The following is a 20,671-nucleotide window of genomic DNA, read 5'->3' as shown; positions in this document are numbered from 1 at the left end:
AGTCAGAAGTACTTAGAAGTATGAAATGTTAGATAAGACAATATTGGAGTACTCACAAGTAATAGATTAATTTGGAGGAAAATTGTTGATAGAAGATTAATGTGAACTTAATCATGTGCTGTAATAGTAACTTGAACAACCCTTCAGAGTACATATCAAGAAATTGATAGTGATGATGAAGAAATAAAATTACATCAAGAAATAAAATTACATTTATATGATCAAAAATGTATGGAAATTAATCTATTGGATAACTTACTCCTGTAATTGAAAAAAAATATATGCATCCTCTCAATTTCATATCAGATGAAATATGGATAAGTAAACAGAAGGCATTTTCTAGGGAAACTTTTAAACATACAAATTACCCCATCAAATATGGTAGCTAGTTAAGTGCAGTTTTATTTTTTACAAACATCTTTGTGGAAGAATCAATAGATATCCTTGTAGACCTATCTCCTCTTGATATCATGTCTCTTCCATCATTACATCAAATCCTCATTTTTTTACTTGGAAAGGAAAATTTTACTACCAAAAATATGGTCTGGCAATGGGCTCATCTTTATTACCTTTCACTGCTAGTTTATACATGGAAAAATTTGAGGAAGAAGCTATAGCATAGGTGCTATTAAAACCACATATGTGGTGGAGATATGTCAATGATATCTTTATTATTTGAAAACAGATCCAGAAAGACCTTGAAGAATTTTACATTTCCCGAATATTTGCCACCCAAAATTCAAAGTCACATTAGAAGTAGAAAGGACAGAAAATTTCTGTTCTGGATAATCCTTATCAACAAAAACATTGCTGGAGGATTATCAGTAGAAGTTTAAAGGAAACAAACCCACACAAGCTCCTAATCTAGATATAAGCTCCTTCCATCACCACCAGCTAAATGGTATTATTAAAACCTCAAAAAATAGAGGTTTAAATCTATTCAGAAATGATGAAATCAAATAAAAAAAACTTCGAATCCTATTTAATCAGTTCCTCCAAAATGGCTACTTAAAAACGTTACTAAAGAAACTTTCATTTTTCAATGAACCATCCTAAGATAACTAGAAAATTAATTACAGAGGCATAGTAACCTTACCACATGTTGGCAACATATCAAGAAAAATAGCCCAAGTATTAAAATCAGTCAGCATTAGAACAAACTTCCAACCATTTAACACCTTACAAAGTTTCCTAAATTCCCCAAAAGCAGCATGCCATTTTATAAACATTCTAGAGGACATAAGATTTCATGTTCTTGTGAAAAGGTGTATGTAGGTCATACTAGGAGAATTTTGAAATCCGTAAAACGAACATGTAAGCAATGTTGAAAACAAAAGGAAAGAAAAAAGTGGACTTCAGCACACAACCTCACAGAATGTCACATGGTCATTTGCCAAGCCTCCTCCATGCCTTACTTAGAAAAGAATAACTTCAACAGGTTCTTCAAAGTGTCTTCCGATGGCATTCGCTCAAATTGCGTGATAAATAGAAACCAAGAACTGATACTTCGTGACATTTGGAAGTCATTCATTAATGTGTGTTAAGATCACATAACAATGTAGAGACTGTGTGTAATATGCCTAACAATTAAACTATCATTCCAGTTTTTTTTTTTTTTTTTTTTTTCATTTTATAGAAATAATGGCTGTTGGAAAATGTTTTGATTTTTTGTTATTTTCTACTTGTGTTAAAATGGCTTCCTGAAGATGCTGTCAGCTATAACTGTTATTTATAGCTGACAGCATCTTCAGTTATTTGTTAAGGTTCAGACCAATTTTAACTTATGAAAAATTATTAGGGGGTTGTGAACAGGTGTGCATTAATTGCAGAATCACATTAAAAGTGAAGATATTTAGGAAGAACTTTGTTAACATTCAGAAATGCATGAGCAAATTTGGTATAGTTACTTAACTGAGATAATTGATAATGAGTAGCTACCAGAACAACATTAAGTCTCAATATCAATTTAAGCTGAATCAATAAAGTAAATCTGTTTTGAATTTAGTTTAGAAGAGAAATACAATGCACTGCTTCTGTAAGAAATCTTACAGCATTGCAATATTTTTTATCTATTTTTCCTGTTATTTATTATTGAGCAGCACATAAATGTCATTTCAATTAGAGTTTTACTCTGTAACTATATTGGCCCAAGGGTTATGCATTAAATCATTGCTATAGTAGCACCGACCTGAATGAATTCATAACCTGTAGTACAAATCCTCATTAAAAATGGCATTGTGCTGCTTAAGTCCTGTATGCACAACAAAAACAATGAGTGGAAGTACATTTCATGCAACCATCTACAAGTAAAGCTCATTATAGACTGTATTGATACTAATATGAATTAGCACCTTTAAGAATTTTTAGAATTGAAATTGGCACTTTCTATAGACTCCCATTCCATCATTTTTATTAGACTATTTATTGTGTACAATATTTAGTCATGATAATAATACAGACTTAAGATTAGGTTTTGATATTTTGCATTCTTTCTAAATTTTTTTTTTTTTAAATTATTATTACAAATGCCAATATTGTGTTTCTTTATTCCTTCCAAAAATTTTATTACTCTTAGATATTTAATATTCTTTTTGGTGTTTGATCTTCCTGTAGAGCAACATAAGTAGTTGTCACCAGTGAAATAAACATGCATTGAAAGGTACAACCTTCCATGGTGGAAAAGAGAAACTGATATATCATGATTTTACTAGACTTGAGCCATTTGACAAAATACTACTTACCAGGTTAAAACAGAAATTGATCTGCACTGGATGGAAAATATGAGAGGTATATTGATCAGCATAGAAAGCTAGATGGCTGCTGCTTTGTCTATGTAGAAGTTGAATTTTGATTTTAGTTGTTTCATGAAATGTGATGTGTGCTGTATGTATTTGTTAGATTATGTTAATAAGTTATGGATTTTTAAGGTGGATGGAAGGAGAGAGTGTGTGTGTGCAAAGGGCGATTTGAATGTGGAGCTGGTGGGTGGTGATGTATCAATGACTGAGGTTAGTAGTAGCCAGAATGTAATAAGAAGAATGAGTGCTTGTATGATATCAAAAAGAAATACTGTGAAAACAGGGAATGTGTAAGAAAGTTATGAAAAAAAGCAAGAAGTATGGTAAAAGAAGCAATCATTGGTGGTAGGATGTTGCTACAGGCCAGGGAATGCAGAGATAGATGATTCAGAAATGTTCAGAGAGATGGGATTGATAAGCAACAAGTTGATAATAATGGATGACTTTGACTATGGCAGCATTGACTGGATGCAGGCAATATCATGTGTAAGGAGATTGAATTCCTTGAGCTACTTAGGGACAACTATCTTATACAGCAGAATAGCCAATGCAACATGTTGGACTTGAGTATTAGACTTAATAGTAGCATCTCATACAGTGATGATAGAAGATGTCACCATGCTGCTAACTGGGAAGAGTGATCATGTGGTTTTGACATCAGGGGTGGTTTGGCAGGTACAAGTTTCACAGAGCAAGAGAGATGTGTGAGATTCAAAGCAGGGAGCTGTGATAAATTAAAAAAATAGATTGGTAATGTGCAGCGGCTTCATCTGTTGAAAGACAGAGAAATCAGCAGTGCCTGGGACTTGGTCTGGAATCAATTACTTATGGCATTATCAGATTGTATTCCTAATGTTCGGAGGATAAATAAAGTAGGAGTAAAATGAGTGAATCATGAAATTGTACAGAGGCTTCTGAGAAAGAAGGTGTTATGAAGGATATATAAAGAAAACAGTGTATCCCTCAGTGGCATGAGGGGTATAATGTGCAAGCTAGGAAGGTGATGAGTATATAAAGAAAGAGAAATTGGCATATGAAAAGATATTGGCTGAAGCAGTAAAGAAAAACTCTAGAGAATTCTACAGTTATGTTGCTGATAGAAGAAAAGGTGAATATGGAAAACAGACTTTAGTTGCTGGTGATGAGACATGAGTCATAATCTTCTGCTGAAGATTTAGTGGAAATGTTCAATGAGTATTTCATTAGCAGGAGTGATAGAATGGGTTGAATAGCAATAGGAAGGAGAACAGAAGATCGACTCTGCAAGAATTGGAAGCGTTTAGAATATTAAGTAACCTTGATGTTAGTAAGGCTGTGGAAATGGTGGGATATCACCACCTGTGCTACAGATATGGTCAAAAAAAGCTGCCGGTGCCCTTTATTTAGTCAACAGAAGTTAGGTAACCGGAACAATCCCAGAAGAGAGGAAAGCAGGGAAAAATAGTACCACTGTATAAAGGAAAATCTAAGTCATCAGTGTCAAACTTATAGGCCAGTGTGCAGTGTCACTAGAGACAAAATACAGAAATGAATTGATGATGGAAATCTTTCGAGAAAGTGAGAGAGGGAGAGAATAGCATAAATTTGTTAAAGGGTAAGCCATGCTTTAGTAACTTGGTTACATTTTATAATAGGGTGACTAGTGTATTGGACAAAGAAGATGCTAATACTGTGATTTATTTGGATTTTGCTAAAGAATTTGATCAAGTACTGAATGATAAACTACTATTGAAATTGGATGGTGGTAGCTTGGTTACATGGGTGGTAGGAGCCAACAAGTTGTGTATGGAGGTGCAGTGTCTCAAAAAAGAAAGGTGATGAGTGGGATACCACAAGGTTCTGTACTGGGACTGCTGTTTTTTTAACTTGTTTATCAATGATGTAGTTCATGGTGTGTGGTTGAAAATATTCACTTCTTTGCTGATGATGCTAAATTAGAAAGAGCAATGTCAGGATGTTCTGACGTTGTTGTTGTTGTTACAAGAGGATTTGAATGGGTTGGTGCTTTCAGCTGAAGAACAGGGATGTTATTTCATCATTGCTAAGTGTAATGTTATATAGTTTGTCCAGAGAAGATAGAATGAGATTATCATATTGGTGTGAACTTTGCTTCAGGAGGTGGAGGAAGCAAGGATTATGGAGATCTTGGTAGATAGAGAACTGAAGTTCAAGGGATATGTTGCAAAAGTTATAAAGGTTACCCAGAAAATTGCTAATAATGCAAAGAATGCTTATGTATGGATAAGATAGTGATAGTTCTGTTATGTTATATAAGGCACTAATTAGACCTTATTTCGATTTCTGTGTATAGATCTGGTCACCTGGCTGTATTGACGATAAGGAAACATTGGAGAGAGAGTTCAGAGGCAAATAACTAAGACTTTCTCATGACTGGAACATTGAGTATGAAGACAGATTGAGGAAATGTGGTCTTCAGAGCTTGGCAGATAGGAGTAAGGATGATATGATTGAAACATATCAGTTGTCACAAGGAGTCTTTCAAATATATAAAGGGGAATTACTGCATAGGATAATGGGTGAAGTGAGAATGAGGTCATCCATGGAAACTGTACAAAGGTCATATGAGTGAGGAAGTGAAAAGGAGATTTTTGCTTGGCAGGTGGTTAATGAGCGAATGCATTGTGTTGCAACATTTTTCTTATAATATTTATCTCTCTACTTATTTGTTATAATACGTTTGTACTCTAATCGTTTAGATTAACTTCTATTGTTTTATATCTTTCTTTTATCCTACCAGCTACGCCATTTATGTTGTGACTTTTTCTTATCTTGTTTGCTTTTTCTTTACTTAATTAGTTATTTACCCTTTATCTACCCTTTCTTAACTAGTCCAATATCCTATCTTTCTTAAATTCAAATTTCGTCTAACACTGTACCTTACTTATACACATTTATCCCTTATATTTTAAACTCTACAATCAAATATTCTCTCCTTCAGTGCTTTGCAGTCCTATTGGCCTCTCTATGCCCTAAACAAACAATCTGAAGAAGTTCACCCTATAAGTATTAACACATTTATATTTAAGCTGTGCCAGCTAATACCTAGGTAGAAAGGATTCTTGTTCAGGGTGACCCCTTTAGAGAGTTAATGATTATTTGACCGAGCATAAATTTATCTCCCCCTCGCTTGTCCTTTTCTTTCTTACAGTCGTGGCTTACTTATTGCATTAGTATTCATGGGTTTATCCCGCTTAGTTTGTTGTTATTTTTATGAGCAGTAGTTTTGAATTCATATAATATAGGCAGATCAGGCAAGTACATGAATGAAACAATTTAATTAGCTTTAAGGTGATACACTATAATACATTTCAAAACAGGATAATATGGTTGCACTCAACTCAGATCAAAAGCTCTAATTAACTTGTACTTATCACACATACTAAATCTTAATAACCTTAAATACAATCATAAAATACAATTCATAGATTATCATTAAGCCATTCGGATACACGTGTCTATCAGTGAACACATCAACACAATTACACTTTTAGTTTAACATGATCTTGTATCTATTCGGCCTCTTGGGCAAACAATTCTTAACACTGGCTCGGACACGTGTCTAGTTGTAGGTCACTCTTACAGTTCTTTAAGTTCAGTCCAATTTAAATGTTCACACAGGAAATTCACTCTCTTCTTACAACTGGAATTAGAATTTCAAAAATCTACATTACCATTTCTGTCCTTGAACTCTTAAAACTTGTTCCTGCCTTGTCTAATCATCAAGGCCTTCAAATGTAATCACTTTGGAGGATATCTTCCGTAGATCTGTTCGAGTAGAATCTCCAAGGGAAACAGGCGAGGTGGCACGGTAACGTCGCCTTGAATGGACGGCTCAATTTAGTCCCTCTGTCACACGACAACATCACAGCTATCCTAGAACACAGACATAGCTTGGCCCAATACAAACACTACGACGGACGAACTAAGTGCCTTCCGCGACTGGCCAGGGACTTCCCTCCTACGACGAGCAGGACCACTCCGAGAGATCAGGAATCCAGGAAGAAAAAAGATAAGAGATCGAATCTTCATGCAAGGCCTTTTTGTTCAATTTTCTCCTCTCGGAAAATCTCGATATTTGCGATACGCGCCAACTCGGTCACGTGTGTCCACGTCAATCTTATTAGCTCCCTCTATTATTTCTTTCGCACGTGCGTCTGCCTCTTATTCCTGGAAGACGCTTAGGTTTCCCTTTCCAGTACTTTCATAATGCAGGACGGTAAAAGTGACCTTTGAACCCTGACTCACAGGCTTTACTATTTCAGAGCAAAAGGCTAGTTTTTACAAAATGGATTTTGCCAGCTTACATGGATTTCTATTATCGGGCCCACACTTAATACAGATTATATTTAAACACTTTATACAATTTTATACAATTCCTTAAACTTTATCTTGACTTGTATTCACAAACAATTTATTTTTTCTATTGCCAACGTTCCATGTTCTCTGCCTGAGTAGAATTAATGTTGTGACCTGAATATTTTAATATAAACCTTTTTAATGCTTATTCAGGACACAACATAGGCCCCCCCCTTTTTCTAAAAAAATTTTTATCTAAAATTTTTTTTTTTTTTCTTTTACACCTCCGTACTTCTTATCTCCTATTACTCCCCTCCTGATGATGTGTCTTCCCCTCCTTTTGTTTTGTTTCATATCTGATGGATGTTCTCTGTGCAGTATTCTTGACCTTCTCATTCTTGGATTTTGAACATTTTTGAATCATTTGTTCCTTGTTCCTTTTTTTTTCTTTTTCCCCCATTTTCTTTAGTACTTAGTTTTCTCTTTTTGAGGAAACTTGATTGGGAGTGTTTTACATCTTCACCATTTACTATCTCAGACCTCATTTTTCCTTTCCTTATGCATTCTGGGGCAACCTTTCTGTTATCATGTACTAATTTGTCTATTTTGCCAGGGGTTTCAGAATTCTCTGAATAGGCAACTACAGTTGATGTAGATGCCCCATATGCAATGGGCTTAGGGTCCTCATCAGAGTGTTTTCTCTCTCTCTTGCCCTTTTTGATTCCCACCCTACAAGGGGCTTTCTTGCACTTTCGCTTTGTGATCTTTTCTTGTTTGTTTTTCTTACCTTTCTTTTCCTACCCATAAAACTCATTTCCCTACTGCTATAATCGCAAGTGAATTTATACTTCTCCAAAAAGTCATTTCCCAGTATCAACCTTGGGTGTGGGGGGGAATTTCTAGGCAATACTAGAAATTGGTGCCAGGCATACATATTAAATTCGGGCAGCCATACCTTCACCCTTATAGTACTATTCACATGTACTACCACTGAGGATATCCCAATTAGCCTTATGGATTCCCTGAGGTATCTCTCTTTTCCCTGTGCATGGGATTCCAGCTCTCTCAACAGGCTCTCTGAGATGAAAGACACCTGGGATCCTGTGTCCACCAATGCCTTAAATCTCTTATTACAGATTTGACCTTCTACATAGTTACCAGGGAATAATGTCTGACCCTCTTGATCTTTTATCCGGGTGTCTCTGATGCATATGTGAGACCTATATTCCTTCAGATACGCTTTCCTTGGGTTCCTCTGCTTGACATAACAATTTCGAGCAACGTGCCCCAGTTTTCTGCACCTATAGCACCTTGGGGGCTCTGTGCGATTACTCATGTCAAGATCTCCGTCCGAGAACAAAGGAGTGTGCGAGTTTTCTCGATTGGACAGTTCTGCGAACTTTTCCACTATATAGTCCAATTTATCTGACAGAGGCTTCTGAAGTTTCTCTACTTCTCTATGAATCATCTCCGTTGCTCTCTCATCTTTAGTGAAGCAGTTTTCTTGATGTTTTGTGGAGTTTGTCATTAGTTGACCAATCACACTGTCAAGGCGTTCCATCATGGGTTGATGAAGTTTCTCCACTTCATGTTTAACTAACTGGCGAACTTCGCTAAGGTTGGGACTGCTAGCAGTAGCTTGACAAATTGCTTCTGTCTTATTTTCGTCACTTCCTTTTTGTGTCTTCTGTCTCTCTTTTCATGATTTTCATTTCCGATTCTAGGATCCCTAATGTTATCCCTTTTTTCATAAATCATGTAAGGGGATCCACTGCTGACTGCTGGACATATATCTCCTATCAGTTGCTCTCTTTCCTTTACAGCAGCATAACACTCCTTTAGACTTGTTATCACTTTTCCAAAGGCTGTTTCTCTTAATTCCTTCTTCAGGCCCATTCTAAAGTGTTGGAAGACCGTCCATTCAAGGTGGTCTCTGTCTTCACCTAGGACGTTCAAGGTATTTGAGAGAGTGAGTATCCTGTCATGAAATTCAGATACGCTCTCTTTATCTCCTTGTACCATCTTTTGGAGCTTCCATAAATTTGGCCCTACGTTTTTGCATTTCGAAAATTGTGAAATTAAGATTTCTTTAAGCCTATTGTAGTCCAGTGTTTCTTTTAGGGTCGGTGACGAATGAAGATATGTTTTGGCCTTTCCCACTAATTTACTATGTAATAATATAAGTAACTGAAAATCACTCCAGTGGGTAAGCTTTCTTAATTCTTCAATATATTCGAAGAAGGATACCACATCATCAGTGTCTTCCCCAGAATGTTGTGGAAATACCTGTGCGGGATTTATAGATCTAAAAAATTCCTCGTTATTCATGTTGGAACTTGTAGGCAGAGACATGTTGGTACTTTGGCTCACACTAAATTGTTATTAAATATTCTTACTACATTAATTCCTGCCTGATATGAAATCAAAAACCAACTAACTGTGACTGATCTATTGCTAGTTTTCGGGATCTAATCACATCCTGTCGGCTGCATCATTTATGTTGCGACGTTTTTCTTATAATATTTATCTCTACTTATTTGTTATAATACATTTGTACTCTAATCGTTTAGATTAACTTCTATTGTTTTATATCTTTCTTTTATCCTACCAGCTATGCCATTTATGTTGTGACTTTTTCTTATCTTGTTTGCTTTTTCTTTACTTAATTAGTTATTTACCCTTTATCTACCCTTTCTTAACTAGTCCAATATCCTATCTTTCTTAAATTCAAATTTCGTCTAACACTGTACCTTACTTATACACATTTATCCTTTATATTTTAAACTCTACAATCAAATATTCTCTCCTTCAGTGCTTTGCAGTCCTATTGGCTTCTCTATGTCCTAAACACCCCTGTACACCCCTTGAGGGTACATGGCAGGAATTTGATGATGATGATGATGATGATGTCCTAAACAAACAATCTGAAGAAGTTCATGCTATAAGTATTAACACATTTATATTTAAGCTGTGCCAGCTAATACCTAGGTAGAAAGGATTCTTGTTCAGGGTGACCCCTTTAGAGAGTTAATGATTATTTGACCGAGCATAAATTTATCTCCCCCTCGCTTGTCCTTTTCTTTCTTACAGTCGCGGCTTACTTATTGCATTAGTATTCATGGGTTTATCCCGCTTGGTTCGTTGTTATTTTTATGAGCGGTAGTTTTGAATTCATATAATATAGGAAGATCAGGCAAGTACATGAATGAAACAATTTAATTAGCTTTAAGGTGATACACTATAATACATTTCAAAACAGGATAATATGGTTGCACTCAACTCAGATCAAAAGCTCTAATTAACTTGTACTTATCACACATACTAAATCTTAATAACCTTAAATACAATCATAAAATACAATTCATAGATTATGATTAAGCCATTCGGATACACGTGGCTATCAGTGAACACATCAGCACAATTACACTTTTAGTTTAACATGATCTTGTATCTATTCGCCTCTTGGGCAAACAATTCTTAACACTGTCTCGGACACGTATCTAGTTGTAGGTCACTCTTACAGTTCTTTAAGTTCAGTCCAATTTAAATGTTCACACAGGAAATTCACTCTCTTCTTACAACTGGAATTAGAATTTCAAAAATCTACATTACCATTTCTGTCCTTGAACTCTTAAAACTTGTTCCTGCCTTGTCTAATCATCAAGGCCTTCAAATGTAATCGCTTTGGAGGATATCTTCCGTAGATCTGTGCGAGTAGAATCTCCGAGGGAAACAGGGGAGGTGGCATGGTAACGTCGCCTTGAATGGACGGCTCAATTTAGTCCCTCAGTCGCACGACAACATCACAGCTATCCTAGAACACAGACATAGCTTGGCCCAATACGAACACTACGACGGACGAACTGAGTGCCTTCCGTGACTGGCCAGGGACTTCCCTCCTACGACGAGCAGAACCACTCTGAGAGATCAGGAATTCAGGAAGAAAAAAAGATAAGAGATCGAATCTTCATGCAAGGCCTTTATGTTCAATTTTCTCCTCTCGGAAAATCTCGATATTTGCGATACGCGCCAACTCGGTCACGTGTGTCCGCGTCAATCTCATTAGCTCCCTCTATTATTTCTTTCGCACGTGTGTCTGCCCCCTATTCCTGGAAGACACTTAGGTTTCCCTTTCCAGTACTTTCATAATGCCGGACGGTAAAAGTGACCTTTGAACCCTGACTCACAGGCTTTACTATTTCAGAGCAAAAGGCTGGTTTTTACAAAATGGATTTTGCCAGCTTACATATATTTCTATTATCGGGCCCACACTTAATACAGATTATATTTAAACACTTTATACAATTTTATACAATTCCTTAAACTTTACCTTGACTTGTATTCACAAACAATTTATTTTTTCTGTTGCCAATGTTCCATGTTCTCTGCCTGAGTAGAATTAATGTTGTGACCTGAATATTTTAATATAAACCTTTTTAATGCTTATTCAGGACACAACAATTGCCAGAGGGTGGTGAGTGCTCCAACATTGAATGTATTCCAGGCAATGTATGATAGTTATTGTGTTCTATGAGTGTTCAGCTTCCTGCAGTGTCTTTGGACTCAGAGACTTTGAGGTAATACTACCACTAAAAAGAAGCAAATGCATTTGATATGAGGTGAATTGACTATATAGCTACAGGAAGTAATGTACAAACAAGAAGTCAAAGAGAATGAAATTTACCAAGTACTGTGCTACAGGTGATATGCTTCAGTTACTGCTGTTTAACTCTTGTGTTAATGATATTGACTGATGATGATGATGCTCATTTGAGAAGAGTAATATGAAATTCCTGAAAGTGGATATAAATTGCTATAAGCATCGGTTCCCAATCTGTGGTACGTGTACCCCCGGGGGGTACACGAAAAATAATCAGTAATGGCAGAAAAACAAGTAAAGTAAACTATTTTACACGAAGATAGGCACTGAACAAAAGTGTCAGTATTTAAAAATAGCTATTTTAAAAACAAGGGGTACAATTTATAGAAATGGATTTAAAAGAGGTACATAAGTGGAAAAAGGTTGGGAACCACTGCTATAGACAAATGATATGGATGTTTACAAAATGTATCACCATATATTTTGCACTGAAGAGATTGAACTGTCTTCTGTTGGTGATGTTTCGTTGCAAGAAATGAATAAAGTTAGGGAGCTAAAAGTAATCATGAACATGGAGTTAAAGTGTAGTGGACATTGAAAGTATTTTATGGCTTGGGTTCCAAGAAGATTTGAAGAACCAGTGAATTTATGTTCAGAGCTGAATTACCAAGGTAATATAATATTGGTATTGTCGAATTGTTGGATGTGAGTACAGATTAAAGAAAAGAACAAATGTTTTCTTAATCCCCCCCCTACTCTGATCCCCTTTGAATTTTATAATTCAAAGGGATCATAAAATAGAATTTTTCTTTCTGATATCCTCAAAAGTTTCATTGAAATTATAAAATTCAGAGCTGAATTACTAAGGTAATATAATATTGGTATTGTGGAATTGTTGAATGTGAGTACAGATTAAAGAACAAATGTTTTCTTAATCCCCCCCCCCCAACCCCTTTGAATTTTATAATTCAGAGGGATCATAAAATAGAATTTTTCTTTCTGATATAATCAAAAGTTTCATTGAAATATGTGTAATATTTTTAAAGGTGAAAACAGAAAAAACTTGGTTTGCAGAAAGATTTGAGCAACTTCAATGTGAAGAACATTTCTCTTTGGTTGAGAAAAAACGTTTAGCTTTAGAGATGTTGAAATCTCAGGTATGTCCTTAAAATATATTTTCGTTTTGTTCTGTGCTATGTTGTACATTTTTATAAAAGTAATAATTTTCTGCTAAAAAAAATTATGATCTTTTTTAAGGCAGTTATCACTCTTCCCCTGAGCACAGTATGTTTACAAACATTGTTTTTCATGCAAATACCTATGAAAATCACATTTGCTTCCATGGCATAGGAAAAACTGCCATAGATTCATAGTTTCTACCTAGAAGAACATTCTAGGCCTTTCTTGAGCTCCAGTCAGTGCCCAAGTTATTTGATCTTTGGCATGGGCAAGTAGGATTTTTTTCTCTCAGAAACTGTCATATCTGGCTTTTAACTCTGCATTGCAAATAATTGACCATAGAACTAATGATTACAGATATAATACAAATTATGGTTTAGGGCTTTGAGATGGCAGCAATTGTGTGTTATCTCTCCCCAAAGCCTTGATTTAATGATATCTTGAGCTCGCTATCACCAAAGGATGAAGACTGGCAGCCTACCTTTCTTCACAGAGCTAGGACTAAAGGAGCTATTTATTGAGAATAAGATTTGAGAGGATTTAATCGCTTGTTTTAATATGAAACTCGTCTTAAAGCTATTTCTGCTCATCCTCTATTATCCTTATTAGGCATAAGAGTAACTCGCATTGAATTTTACTTGTTTTTATTTATTTATTAATCCAATTCCTATACTTTATTTAATCCATAATTTCTTAGTATACTTTTTTCAGCTATTGCTAAAGAAAGTATTCTTCAGGAGATCTGTTGCTAGCATCTTGCAGAGAAAAATCTTACCTTTAATTATAAGGAAACACAGAACATGTAATAAAATTTTTCTCAAAGAATAGTATAGGTTTTATTGAATTTCACACACTTATAACAGTGGATGAAAAAAAAAATCTTCTTCCTCTTCCCCTCTTTTACCTTGCAGTCTCGAGGGTTTTCTGTTCATTTAACCGCAACCATACATAAGAATAAGGTGGTTAGCCTTATGTCTCCTGTGTATCCTATGTCTGTAGAAGCATTGAGTTCTCAAGGCCGATTTGCCTGCTTGCGGGATGAAAAACCCCAGATAAACTGGGGAGAAAGTCTCAGTCTGCAAAGCCTGCAAGTTAGCCCAAGACCAGCTAACTTGGCTATGTCTGAGAAAAATCCTAAGCTCCTCACATCAGCGACAGGAATCGAGCCCAGGACACTCCTTTCCCAGGCATATGGTTATGAAGCACATAGCCACTTGGCTAACCTCCAATACACACACATACACACAACCATGACATTAAAAACCACAACTCTAGCAAAAGAAGTCAAATGAGGCTGCCTGCAAGGTTCCTGCTGTGGGCCAGGTTTCTGGAACATCCAGTACGACTTGCTTTTAAGACTTCCTTTCACTACTGAAACAAAAGTCATAGCCTTCGGTGATGATGCGATGATAATGATTTGGGAACGCAACGGCTTACGGTTAGAAGTAACAGCCAAAAGAAGAACTCTTTAAAATTGCAGAGTGGGCACTTGAGAAAAAAGTTACCTTCAATAGCACCAAGTCTAAAGTGCTCCACATCTCACGCAAAAAATCAAAACAACCTGTAACGGTCTTCCTAAATGGAGAAGTTCAAGGTAGCCAGTGAGTTAAAATACCTAGGAGTGATAATAAATGAAAAATTTACCTTCAATAAGCACATCTCATATGTTGCTGAAAAAAGCTTACAAGTAGTAAATCTCCTAGCTAAGTCGGCAAGGATTAAGTGGGGATTAGGCCAACGAGCGCTGAAAACAATATATACTATCACTAATATATCTTATGCTGCACCTGCCTGGAAACATACACTAAAATCAAAGATAAACCAACAAAAACTAAACAGAGTTCAACGCCTTATAGCCATACGTATAATTAAAGGATACGGGACAGTATCTTTTGAGGCAGCTTGCGTTATTGTAGCTCTAAGACTGATCTGCCTTAAAATACAAGAATTATCTCTTGTATATGACATCACTTCTGGAAGATATAATGAAAGTTACAATATCAATCCAAATTACTACGAATGCCTGCTTCACTACAGTAGGTGGCCTCACCCAGCAAAGAGAACAAACATTAAGGAGAAGGAAAGCGACAATTTTCAAATATACACTGACAGAAGCAAAACCAAAGGGAATGTCGGTTGTTCTTTCATTGCATACAACAGACAGTCCATTATACAAGAACTCTGCTCTAGGCTGCATCCTCTCTGTTCCAACAACCAAGCAGAACAACTTGCTATAGTTCAGTCACTTGTATATCTCTGGGAATTAGAACTCAACACTTCTCATCAAAAGACAGCAACAATTTACAGTGATGGCAAAAGCACTATAGACAGCATAAAAAAACCAAAACAACCATAAAGCTTTAATAGAACAGACAAGCAATCTGCTTTGGAATCTCACTCTAGAGGGATGAAAGTTCTGCTGGGTGAACACGCATACTGGGTAGCAGGAAACGAGAGAGCAGATCAGCTGGCTAAAGAAGCAGCTAGAAACAAGTTACCAAAAGTACTCAAAATCTGCTATAAAAACACTCGCAGAAGAGAAAAGCCTAGACTTGTGGGAAGAAGAATGGAAAACGGATCAACAACAAAAGCATTCTTGCCAACCTTCTGAAGCAGACTCTGGCTGAAAAAACACGCCATTTCTCCAGGTTTAACCACACTACTAACGGGACATGGAAAACTAAGACACTACTTACACAGATTCCATATCCTGGAATCACCATCATGCACTTGTAGTCCACACCTTCAATAGACTATTGACCACATGCTTTACGACTGTCAGTTACTGGACTCCATCTGGATGCCCCTAATACAACACATCATCACTTCTGGAGACAAGTGGCCAGTATCAAAACAGAGATTATCGAAAAGTATTACTCAGAATTAATTAAAATTGCCAATAAGATAAACTTCCAGTGCTTGTAATCTAACATAAATTACTGATATTGTGTAAATTATATGGTGTTAATATATGGATATATAAAAATATAAATGTAAATATGAATATTGATGTAACTATGAATATTGATACAAAAATATAAATATAAATGTTAATCAGTACTTGTAAGCTACATGTAATATAAGCATTGTATGCAATGGAGCATGTAGGAATAAATTACCTCCTGGTAGGGTTACTATTGGGAGGAAAATGCAAAACACGCACACACACATAGTCTCAGCTGTAGTAAATGCTAGGCCTAATTGGGATCATTTTAGTTGGAGCCCCTAATTTAAGATAATTCTGTATCAGACATTTAATATTTGCTATCAAACAACATTAGAAATTAAATATTATATTTATTGATTATACTTTTACAAAAAATATATATGAATAGAAATTTTTCTGGCTCTCCCTTCCCAGCAAAATCTTCAAAAATTTTATCGAATATTAAATTATTGCTTCATCACATAGTATGGGACCCAATCAGCGTAAGGTCAGCTCTCTTTCCTCTACAGTACACAACTTGCTAAAGAAAGTGCACTTCAGGAGGTATGTTGCTAGCATCCTTGCAGAGAAAAATTGTGCATTACTTTTGGTCGATATCTATCAACCAGTGGTCTGCATGCTCAACCCTCTTATCTCCATTTCCATTCTGTTTTTAATAAGAGTTTGTCATGTCATGTCATATTCTAGCAAATGCTTTAAAAAATCCAAATGTATTACTGTATATGCATATCCTCTGCCTGGTATAGTTGTTATCCTATTATAAAATGTAATCACTTATTGAGTCAAGAATGTTTTAAAAGACTACTTGTTTTCTATAGAGATTTCTGTTTTTCATCAATCCAGTCTTGTCTAACTATAAACAACATCTCACATTTTAATCCTCTGATTCTAACACACACACACACACACATTGATTTATACTTTATTATCACTTTTGGATTCCCCACTTTGTGGAGTGACTTTACCTTCCACTTCCACTTTCCAGTAAATCTCCCTATCATTAGTCTTTCATTGAACAAGTCAAGCGCATCAATGTCAGTTCCTGTTCACATTCTCTTATCTTATATACATGACAGTATTCCATCCAGTTCCAAAGCCCTATTCTTACTTCTCAAACACTTCCTCAATTTTCAGTCTATTCATCTGCTGTTGTATTCAATGCTACTTCCCTTTGCTCCAATATGAAATATGCTAACAAACTATTTATTGATCATTTCAGTTATATCCTCTGCTGCTGTCACCCTAGTATCATCACTTGTAATGAAGTACTCATCTTTTTTTTTTTTTTTTCACTGATTACAAATCTAAAGACAAGGGAAGCATAATCTTTTATGCTTTTATGTTCTTTTCATGTTGAAAGTTTATTTTTCACTTGGTCAGACTATAATAATTTAGTTTAATCCTTTATCCAAGTGTGTGCAAACAAAGTTTGCGCCTGAAAATATCTTCAGGACTGGGGTAAAGTGGTACAACACCGGGCGACTCCTTGCAAAGGTGGAGCAAGCTACCAACACTCCTATCTCACTATCTCCCATAATGCAAAACACATTTCCTTGTGGATATGTATAATAATTTTGTTAAGAACTTTGTTTGCACACACTTGGATAAAGGATTAAACTAAATTTATTATAGTCTGACCAAGTGAAAAATAAACTTTCAAATTATACATATCCGCAAGGAAATGTGTTTTGCATTATGGGAGATACTGAGATAGGAGTGTTGGTAGCTTGCTCCACCTTTGCAAGGAGTCACCTGGTGTTGTACCACTTTACCCCAGTCCTGAAGATACTTTCAGGCGCAAACTTTGTTGCACACACTTGGATAAAGGATTAAACTAAATTTATTATTGTTCTTTTCATATTCCACATTCTCCTTTCTTACCTTATTCTTTCCTGTTCGTTATTGCTTCTTATGCAACTGCTAACTTCATTTTCTCTCTTATACCTTCTCCACCACATATTTTTTCTCACAGTTCTTGTTTAATTCCATTATAAATTCTCTTCACACTTATTTTTGGAATGTAGTGTAATATCTCTGCTTTTAAGTAAATTGACCTGTTTCTGGACACCATTGATCATTTTCCACACTACTCATGCATTGATATACTGCAAGCTGCCTCCATTGCTTTAGTAATCTTCTGCTTTGTAATTCTACATATACCTCTTATCACTAGAATATGCGCTTGTCCCTCCACTTAAGTCAAAACTATGTGATTACTTTCACTATCTCATCATCATCTTCCTTTTACCTTGCGGTGTCTAGGGTTTATTAATCATCGGACCTCAAACCGTTCACAGGATAAGGTGGTCAGCTCTACATCCCGGTGTATCCTATGTCCGTAGTGTTGAGTTCTCAAGGCCGGTTTGCCTGCTTTGCAAGATGAAAAACTCCAGGATAAACTGGAGGAAAAAACCCTACTGTCCACGCACTAGACCAGCTAACTTGGCTATGGCTGAGGAAGATCCTTAAGCTCCTCACGTTGTCGAACTCCTTCCTCAGGCATATGGTTGCGAAGCACACAGCTACTAGGCTAACTGCATGGACTACTTTCTCTATTGAACTCAACAAACATGCTTGCCCACTCACTCATGACGAGTTTATTTTGCCAACTGGCAAGTAGCTACAGATTGACAAAATAGAATATTTTTTATTTAATAAAAATAACTTTCTAAACAAAATATATTTTTTAACTTTAACAAAACACAGAAGAATATACATAATATAAAGGATCATTCTAGTAATGTAACAAATTATATTTTCCAAAAAAAAAAAAAAAAAAATGTTATTTTTACTGTTCTTCCTATTCTTATTATTTATTGACTTTTCATTTTTGGAATGGTTATCATACAAAGAAAATCTTCTCCAACTATGATACAGCACCACCAATCACTTTATTAAACTACTTTGATAAATGTATTGGGGCATATCATTAAAAAAAAGGGGGGGGGCGAGTTGGATTTGCATAATTTGTCAAGCCTGACTTTTACCATCCAGAAGCAGCAAGGCATTTGTTGTTATATTCTATGATAAATAGTAGTTCTTGAACAAATATTTAAGTAACTACTGAAAGAAATTGATTTCCCTATTTCCATAGGGAAATGATTGATTTTGATCTCTCTCATGAGTCAGTGTCACCATAGTTAAATCTCTGATGATGGTGATAATGATAATACTCTGCTTGCCTTCTAATCTTATTTGCTCAGCCATCTCATGGGTCCAACAACCTACCGAATATTGTATGCTGTCAAACTTAACTTTTAGCCATATTGACTTACAGCTGTTTTCTGTGTTGTCTCCACTCTTACAGAACAAAATTTATCATCTGTCATTAAGTCCTCTTTTTTCTTTTCTGTCCTTCCTGAAGATTATATCTTCCGTGTTCTGTTTCCAACATGTATGTTGGAAACAGAACATGGTTGAAGCATGGCTGAAACCTGCTTCAACCATGTATGAACTTGGGAATATAAGTAAAAAAGGTTCAACTGCTGCACTAAGCTTGGGGTATTTATTATTAGTATTTACATTGTTCCAGTAGTCATTGAGGCTTTTGTTTTTAAACAAGAATTTAGCTTCGAGATCTACACACACATCAACGAGCTCATTTTGTAAGTCATATTCAGTGTCTTCATTTTCTATTTCCAAATCAAACGATGTAATAATCCAGTCAGGTACATGCATTTTCTGCAAGTCCTCGAAACATACTTTAAATTCTTCCTTTAATTTTTCTAGGTGATTTATGTATATATCTAGGTCACAGTCTGAAAATTTTTCCTCTTTTCCATCTTCCAGTTGACATAAGTTTGAAAAATAGCTATAATCTTTACGTGCCAATGAAGATAGGCCTATTTTATTAATTATATGAAGAGCCAAAGGCTTCAATTCGGCAACATGAACTTATTTAAGTTAAGGGATATTATATCCCATATTGTTTCTTAGCCGAATAAGAAACTCAAAGAGTTTCATGCCCAATATGTAGAAACTATATAAAGTTCGGCGATTCCAACCTTAAGCAAATACCTGGATTGTGCAGCACCTGACCCTTGAAGGTAGTGCATTGAGTCAACTCATAGAAAGGGTGGAGCAAGTTCCGATCACTATTCTTGATATTTACCCATATAATAAGAAATAGCCGAATAAGAAACTCTTTGAGTTTCTTATTCGGCTAAGAAACAATATGGGATATAATATCTCTTAACTTAAAAAGGCCTGTTTTAATTTGTGAACCTATTAGGATTGTTCAGGCTTGAATAATTGTAACATCTTTACCTTGCAGACATTTCTGTATTTCGTTAAATTTTGAATATAGGTCTGTCAAATAGAAAAGATGATTTTTACACTTTTTTAACTTGTTACATAGTGATTGTCCACATCTGTAAGAAACTCAGCAGTGGAGTCATACAAGTTAACAGGTCTTTGTAAGGAATCACCTCATAACAACCATGTGTGCAAAAGAAGTTGGTTAAAGGTTTCATCATTTTTTTTTCACACAACATTGCAAACAGTCGGTAAATCAGAGGATGCTCTTTAATTTTATTCACTGACCTGATACACACTTTTAAGGCAGCATGCAGTTTGCCACTTAGATTCTTGGCTATAAGATGGTTTCTGTGTAATACACAGTGAACAGTACACACATCGAGAAGCTTTTCTTGAGTAAGGATGCAAATCTTCTGTAACAGCCAGAACATTACTGCACCATCGGTAGCCACTGCAGTAATATTTTCAAGGGGAACATTAAGTTTCTTCAAATAATCCTCCAGGCATTGAAAAATTGTCTCACCTTTTGCATCAGCTTTAAGGTAGTTGTCAAACAAAAACTCGTCAACAATG

General features: G+C 35.7%; 1 protein-coding gene across 3 annotated transcripts in view; it reads left to right on the top strand.

The window, feature by feature from the left end:
• The window catches only part of LOC150102443 (2-oxoadipate dehydrogenase complex component E1), a 481,556-nt gene that overhangs the window by 47,426 nt on the left and 413,459 nt on the right, over positions 1 to 20,671 (top strand). For all 3 annotated transcript variants that reach the window (XM_090399364.1, XM_090399362.1, XM_090399363.1), the window contains exon 4: positions 12,762 to 12,872. In XM_090399364.1, the coding sequence (XP_090255490.1) occupies positions 12,762 to 12,872 (111 nt within the window). The remainder of the gene's footprint in view (positions 1 to 12,761; positions 12,873 to 20,671) is intronic.

The sequence above is a fragment of the Typopeltis vanoorti genome, chromosome 10, assembly GCF_054136105.1.
Source record: "Typopeltis vanoorti isolate ZY-2024b chromosome 10, IOZ_Tvanoo_1.0, whole genome shotgun sequence".
Classification (NCBI taxonomy): domain Eukaryota; kingdom Metazoa; phylum Arthropoda; class Arachnida; order Uropygi; family Thelyphonidae; genus Typopeltis; species Typopeltis vanoorti.
The sequence above is the reverse complement of the archived record's forward strand: the minus strand, read 5'-3'. Positions and strand labels throughout refer to the sequence as shown.